The sequence below is a fragment of the Meleagris gallopavo genome, chromosome 1 (assembly GCF_905368555.1).
Source record: "Meleagris gallopavo chromosome 1, MGAL_WU_HG_1.1, whole genome shotgun sequence".
Classification (NCBI taxonomy): Eukaryota; Metazoa; Chordata; class Aves; order Galliformes; family Phasianidae; genus Meleagris; species Meleagris gallopavo.
The window spans coordinates 11,079,252-11,086,957 of record NC_139404.1 but is presented as its reverse complement, the minus strand read 5'-3'; the positions used below and the strand labels follow the sequence as shown (position 1 = coordinate 11,086,957).

The following is a 7,706-nucleotide window of genomic DNA, read 5'->3' as shown; positions in this document are numbered from 1 at the left end:
CCACGGCGCTGTGGGCTGTGCGCGCCGCCGAGAGCTCTGGAGGGGCGGGGGCGGCGATAGCAGCCTCGAGGAAGGGGAGCGCGGAGCCGTCGCTTCCGCCGGCAGCGTGTCCCCGGGGACGGATCGAGGGAAGCCTTCCCCTCCCTTCGTTGTGGTGTTTTTTACGATTTTGGTGTTTTTTTGTTGATTTTTTTTTTTTTTGCTCCGCTCTCCGTTTACTTGCGTGTGAGGTAAACGTGGTGCGCGCCGCCTGCTCTTCAGGTGGGGAAGGAGGGAGAAAGAAAGCGGGCGGGCTCTGCTTTACCCCGCTCCTCAGCGTCTCTCCGGAGCCCTCCGCGCCCCGCTTCTCCCCGCGGCGAGGTACGCGGCCCCTGCCGAGATGGGCTGCACGCTGAGCGCCGAGGACAAGGCGGCGGTGGAGAGGAGCAAGATGATCGACAGGAACCTGCGGGAAGACGGCGAGAAGGCGGCCAGGGAGGTGAAGCTGCTCCTGCTCGGTAAGGGTGGCCCCCGGCCGGGCCGAGCTCCGGAGCTGTGAGACCCGAACGGAGGGTGGGGGCGGTGGAAGTCCCCAGCATCGCTTCTCAGGGAGTGGCGGCGGCGGGGCGCGGGAAGGGCGCGCGTGGCTCCTCGGAAGCGTTGGGGGCGGAGGGGGGAGCGCAGGTGGGCGCGGCGGGGCTGCAGGCCGGGCCGGGGAGCGGTTCCGAGCGGCTGGGGCTTTGTTTAGAAAAGGCCCCGGCTCCGCCTGAAGGGGGTGAGATCTTGAACTTCTGATGTGGGTTCTGGGTACTTCGGTTCCGAGGAAGGGTTTAAGGGAATTTCAGGTTGGGGGATGTTTGTTTCGTATAGAACGTCCTCTTCTGAAGAGTTGGTGTAAGAGTTAAGTGGAAAAAGCGTCAAACGAACACGAAGCGCCTTCTGACTTCTTGCATTGTTTTGTTTTGGAAGTTGGTTATGCTGCTGAACTTTTACAACATAAGGTCAAACCTTGATGGGTTATAAAGTGTGTAATACAGAGGATCCCTGGAATAGGGTGATGAGGAGCTGCAAAGAGAAGCTGTGGATGCCCAATTTCAGGAGGTGCTCAGGGTAGGATTGGATGGGGCCCTGGTACCGATCTGGTGATCATCAGCCCCACGCAAGGCAGTGGGTTGGCACTGGATGGCCTTTTAGGTCCCTTCCAATCCAAGTCATTCTATGGTTCTGTGCTATCAAGTCTTCCTGATTTTGCTCACAAGTTCTTGGAGGTAGCAGCTTTGTGTATTTTAAGTGATATGTTTGTGCATAAAGATAGATGAAGTAAAATTACTGCTAAAAATCACTACTAAAGAGGAAGCAATATTTAATTAGAAATGCCTTTGTGCAGATCTAAAACTGTTGTACATGTTATGGGCATCTGAATCCTGCAAGACGTGTGTCATATTCATGTTATGGAGAGTTTTGTGTTATGCTTTATAGCTTAACTGCACTGGATCTTTCTAACCCATATTTAAAAAATATGTATATAAAAAAAAAAAATCTGGAGTTTCAGTTTTCCTTGTGCTGCCCTTCCCGAAGCTACAGTTCCAAGTATGGTTTCTGGATTTTAAAATACTGCCCAATTTTCTCTACTCCATATATTTGTTTTCCTTGAGTGCTCGTCTACAGGATTCTGTTTAGTAAAAATCTTGCTGTAGTAGAACTCAGTAACTTCTGTCTGTTGCAAACTTGTAAAATAGCTCCGAACAGGTACAGGGAACTGAAGCACTTTCTTCTGTGTTTATATGAAGAAACAAAACAAGCCTAGTATGGCTAAAGCAAACTTCTGAAAATGTATGTATAGATGTAAAATTCTACGTGTGAGGGGAAGAAAGCTTTTCTCTTCTGTTTGCTTTCCAGAAAGTGTTGGGCTGTTGATTGGTACTGTGCTTAGACCTGTGCAACTTTGTAAGCCTGTAGTCTGTTGCGTGGGAAGGTTATCCTCTGATCGATAGTAATGCACTGCAGAAAATGTCCTTCTTCAAGAGTCACAGAGTAGTGCTTTGTATATGCTCTGACAAGGCACTAGAAATAATTTTTCAGAGTTTTGCTGTTCTGTACAGAACTTTAAATGCACATAGTTAGGTAGTAGTTATGTTATTCTGTGGACGTGGATAAAGTCCTATAAAATTTGCATTTAACTTGAGAATGAGCTGTTTTCAGTGGCTTAATAGGCTTGTGTACAAATTTATATGTTAGTATCTTTTTATATGAATTCTTTCTGATAAGCTTTTCAGGGATTTGTTTTCTGCTACAGTCTCCTGAAATCTTAGGAAATGAAGCTAATGATTGCATACATGCATTTCCTCACATTACGACTCAGTGTAGCATTTCCCCTTCAACTATTAAAAAGTGAAAATGAACAGATTAAGAACTTTTAGGCCAGAGCTCAGAGTAAGGCTTTATGTATACATCTATGGATACATTTATGTATTTCAGATCCTAATGGAAGCTTTTCTGTTCAATTTCCTGTGCTAGCTGTCCTAAATGTTATATGAATGCTTTATCCGATGGAAAAACTATTTTAAGTTACTTCCACTAGAGTCATTTTCTTCTCGCCACTTATTTTCCCAATTGCTTTTTCTGCCCATATGTCGTAGTTTATCATCAACTCGCTTGTATTCCTGCATCTATTTATGGGCTTGTTCTACTAAAAAGATGCTGAAATAAAAGGAAAAGAACAAGTTGTGGTCTGCTGACAGGAAGATATGCCATGTGAGAGGCATCTGAAGTACCTTGCTTATGTAGAAGAAGAGTGTGTAGCTCTGTGCTTAGAACTCAGTAAGGTGATTGTACTTCATGATCTGTAAAAACTATTTTTGTATGGTGATTAGAGAATCCTAGTGAAACTTGAGTTAGTGTGTTCAACTGGAAGATATGTTTATAAAATTAGTCTGTTTCTGGCTTACAATGGAATTAAATTAAAAAGCTTTTCTGAAGGTTTTTCTAAACCAGGAAATATCATTGATTTGAGGGAGTTGTGATACTGCTGTGTGTAAACCATGACTTTGTGAATAATATCACTGATCTGTGTTAGATTCATGTTTTGTTGTTCTATCTAGGAAGAAGCAGTCAGATTCAAGCTGTTCTAAACACTGTTGGTTTGAGTTGTCTAACTTTTTAAAAACATACCAACTGTAAATTGGTACTGTATTTTGTACGGGTTTGACTGTAGATCATGCTTCTGTTCTTGGAATAAAACTATTGGATTTGGACCAATATCTGTGAAAAATATTTTAACCTTGTAATTCACTTCAATGTTACATGCTAACAGCAGGAGAACCTTCTCTGGAAAATTTGAAAACCATCTTCGTTATTAGAAATAAGCTGAACTTCACATAGCTCATGAGCCAGCTGGAACATGTTTGTATATGGAGCTTGGTGATGGTTTTTTTTTTTTTTTTTTTTTTTAGTTGTAAATTATTAAATAAGCTTCTTTCATTTAAATGGCTTTTATCCATGTCTCCTGTTTGTGATGAAGGTTTTTTTTGTTTCCATGAAATATAATTGCAGTCCAGTATGATGTCCAGTGCTGAAAAATTTAACATTCCAAGTACTTTTCCTTAAGCCCTTAAAGTTTGTATCATTGGTATTTCTTAAACCTGTTTCATGATTACTTGAGGTAATGCTTTGTTTTATCATTGTTCCTTCTCAAAGATAGGCTCATATATCTACAGAGTAAACTATATTTCTGAAAAACTGTATCTTCTATCTTGACTGCCTTCCAAGAAAAGGAAGCAAAGGAACCAAGTTCTTCTCTTCCATGGTTCTTTTTTTTTTTTTTTTTTTTTTAAACTTTCTGTGTTCGGAATGGGGGAGGGTGTGAAGAAAATACTGTGATGCTTACAGAACGAGTGTAATTCTACTCATTTCAGGAGGTAGTGGCTCTTTGTGACTGGTCTGTGTGCTGCATTAATATACATGTGATCCAGATCAGGTGTGGATTTGCAAGTACGTTTCAGTTGAATTAGCCAAAGCACATAAGACTGAATTCAATGCCAACAGCAGGAGAACAGACAGTACCTCATTTAGTAGAAAGCCTTCTGGTATGAGGTTAACTCATTGGGTTTTATGAATACATTCAAACTGGCGGCATGAGTTTACAGGATTAACATTTGTCTTGTGGATCATAGCATTTTTCATCTAATACAATAAATTAAGTGCTGGTGTTCTCAGTATCACTGGAGAAGGCAATAGGCCTATTCTTTTAGGAGAGGAGTCTGGGGTTCATGAGGCCATTGATCATGTGTGACAAGTGAAGTTGTCTTCTTTCTGGATAGTCAGGCTTCCAGGGACTTTGTAGTCATGACCAGCAGAGCTTTTATGTTCCTTATCAGATTCTTACCGTTCATGCTCAAACACTGTTGCCATGTTCTTAAAAAACTTATTTTTCAGTTTAAGGCAGAGTATTCTTTTTTTTTTTTTTTTTTTAATTGCAGTTCTCCCTGCTGCTGAAGGCACTAACTAAAATTATATTCAGTTCTAAATTTTCCCTTCTCAAACAATTTTTTCTAACTGCTGTTCTTTTGTTCCAGACCTTCATATTTCTGCTCAATTGACTCCCACTGCATACTCATCTTTTCCGCAGCATCATCTTCACAGTCCTTGGCAATACACACTTTCCTCCAGACCTGACTGCACAATGGAGTGAAAAAATATATATATAGTGTGTGTGCATTATGTACCATTAATTTTCTTGCCTTTCCTCCAGTGTTTTCTTTCTCCATACTCAAATAAGATAGCTGTCTCAGTTACTGGAGCTCTCAAAAAAGCCTTTTTCTTACAAACATATATTGCACCTTTCATGGATTTTTACCTTTTTCTTGTAAGTTATGCCAAACTCTGTTGTGGTGGTCCAAAACATTCCTGGCAATGTTTCCTGCCTGACTTTCAGTCACAACTATCTGTAGAAATTTAAGTTCATATGTTATTTAAGGCTTTGTCACGGGATAACTAAGAAGTGTTTAATTCTACTTTTGGTTTAGTATAGAATATTTCATTTGGAAGTGACCTACAGGGATCAACTCCAGTTGCCCAACTATTTCAATGCCATCCACAAGATAAAATATATTATTAAGGGCATTATCCAAATGCTTCTTGACTGAGGCAACAACCATCTTGCTAGGAAGCCTGTTCTCGTATTTGACCACTGTCACAGTAATTTTTTTTTCCTCATGACCAGTCTGAATCTCCCTGTGTGCAACTTTGTGCAGTTTCCATGTGTTTACTGGGGAGGAAAGAATTGCTGAGGAGGAGAAAAGGAGAAGCCAATTGCACAGAACAATGACATTGTTGCTTCTCCTTCTTTTCTCCAAACTGGGCAACTTAAGCATCCTCAGCCTCTCCTCATGGAGAATGCCTTCCACCCCATTTAACCAGCTTTGTTGCCCCCTGCTCCACAGACATTTGAGGACCATAACATACTTTTTGTGTATTATATAGCCCGTGTAGGCATGCAGTATTTGAACTGAAACCACAGCAGTGCTAAAAGTAGTGGGACAGTTACCTCTTTGGACTGGCTGAGTAGGGTGTTTAATGCAGCCCAAAATGTGGGTTATCATTTTAACTATTGAGCTGGTGGCTCATAGTGAGCTGCTGTCACCAGCGCCCACAGATCCCGTTCTGCTGAGCCATTCATCTCCCAGTCTGTGTCTGACATTGCTCTGTCCCAGGTGCAGCACCCAGCATTTGTCTTTATTGAACTTTATGCCATTGCTGATTGCTCAATACTCCAGCCTGTGTGGATTCTTCCAAGTACCATCAGTGGATTTGTTAAGGATAAATTCAACTTCTGTATCCAGTTTTCTGATTAAAAATGAATAGGGCTGTTCCTAGGATTGAACCCTGGGGAGCACCAGTAGTGGCTCGCTTCCAGCCAGGTGTAACCCCATTCATGACAATCCTTTGAGCTCTGCCATTCAGTCAGTTCATCACCCAGCATCGTGTGAACCAGTTCATCTCACAGTTGGACAGTTTATCCAGAAGGGTACTGTGAGGGATGGTATCAAAGGTCTTACTGAAATCCAGAAAAACTACATCCACTGCTTTCTCTTCATCCCTTAAGCGGATGACTTTACTGTAGATAGACATCAGATTAGTCAGACTGGATGGACTTTCCCATCATGAAACTATGTTGATGATGCCTGATAGTAGCTTTGTTGTTTAAATGCTCCTCTAGGACAATCCTCTCTATAACTTTTCTAGGTACTGAAGTTGAACTAACAAGGTGTGCCCACTACACATCCTTTTCTTCTTTGTCATTTTTTTTCCCCCAAATGTTCTGCTGCATGATCTGTTTAAATTTAGATACTTCTTAGTAGTTCTGAAACAGAAACTGTCTTGTATTTTAACATGGTACAGCTGAATGCTGGTATCAGGATGTTATTTGTGTGAACTTCTGTGCATGACTTGTAATTTAGTTCATGCAATCCTCAACCTTAGCACTAAATATGACAATAATTTCTAAGGACAAAGTCAGAATTGCTAGATTTCCCATTGCATACCATTTCTTCCTTTTTTATAAGGAGACTCATGCATATACAGAAGACCGAGCCACTCAGTTGTGTGTTTGTATAATTGCAGTTTGGGTTTTTGTGCTTGTTTCTTTCTCTTCGAATTTTGGTGTACTTATTTATAACGTTGGTCATTAGTGTGTATAGACTTCTTAAGTACAATACAAATTATCTTAGTGAAAGTTTATAAAATCACTAGGATTGTATTGTGGTTTTCTTTCTTCAGCATTCTTCTGAACAGTTTGCTTTAGTATGTGTGCTTTAAGATGGGGCTAGAGAAAAACCATGCATTTTGTACTGTACTGTGAGACAATGGTTGCTGTCCTTTTTTTCTCTCTAGTTTAAAAGGTGTAGTTATGTATTTATATCTTTTTGCTTTTATATCAGACATTTCTGGATTTTGAGAGTTATGCAATAGATTTCAAATGTTTATCTTTAAAGAGAGATTTCCTTCAAGTTGTGTTCTAATGCTGTGCTATTTATTTTTTTTTTCCCCCTCTTGAATCAGAGACCAAAAAAAAAAAAAACTCCAGTAAATAATTTTTAGTAAGCAGTTCATTTCCAGCATTAACACTGCCTCAGGACAGTACATCCATTACAGTAATACACCAACTTATTTGGTTTCTTGTTATTTTTTTCTGGCAGTACAGTTTATTGTATCATCATTGGGCTAATATGATAGCTTGCTACAGTTCTATAAATTATGTTACTGAATGATCTTGTAGTGAAGCTAACCCCACTTCTGTAAGGAGTTATTCTTAGTTAACTTCAGACTGCAGTTTACAGTACAGTTCCTTGCCTAGTTGTGTTGACACAACTTGAACTCAAGCTTTGTGCTATAAAGTTAGTCCGTGTTGATTTATATATATATAAATAAATAAAAATAAATATATATATAATCACTTCTGAGGTAGCTCGTACTATTGTTGCCATATTTTACCCTCTAATTGTCTTGGTATTCTATAAATACCAGGTATTTTGAAACCAAGCCATCAATTTGCTTCAGAGGTCGTGAAATTCTAAAGTGAGTTTTGCTGCTGTGAGTTTGATAGATATCTGCAGTGTTTCCTGTAATGTGCTGTCTGGCAAATGTCAAGGTAGAAAACTGAAAGTAGAGAAGACAGATTAGAAATGTTAAGTGCGAAGATTTTTCTGCCATGGAAACGCTGCAATAAA

General features: G+C 40.3%; 1 protein-coding gene across 1 annotated transcript in view; it reads left to right on the top strand.

The window, feature by feature from the left end:
• Positions 1 to 12: 12 nt before the first annotated feature.
• The window catches only part of GNAI1 (G protein subunit alpha i1), a 40,939-nt gene continuing 33,245 nt past the window's right edge, over positions 13 to 7,706 (top strand). Inside the window, exon 1 of the mRNA XM_085216552.1 lies at positions 13 to 497. Within this exon, the coding sequence (XP_085072678.1) occupies positions 380 to 497 (118 nt within the window). The 5' untranslated portion in view covers positions 13 to 379. The remainder of the gene's footprint in view (positions 498 to 7,706) is intronic.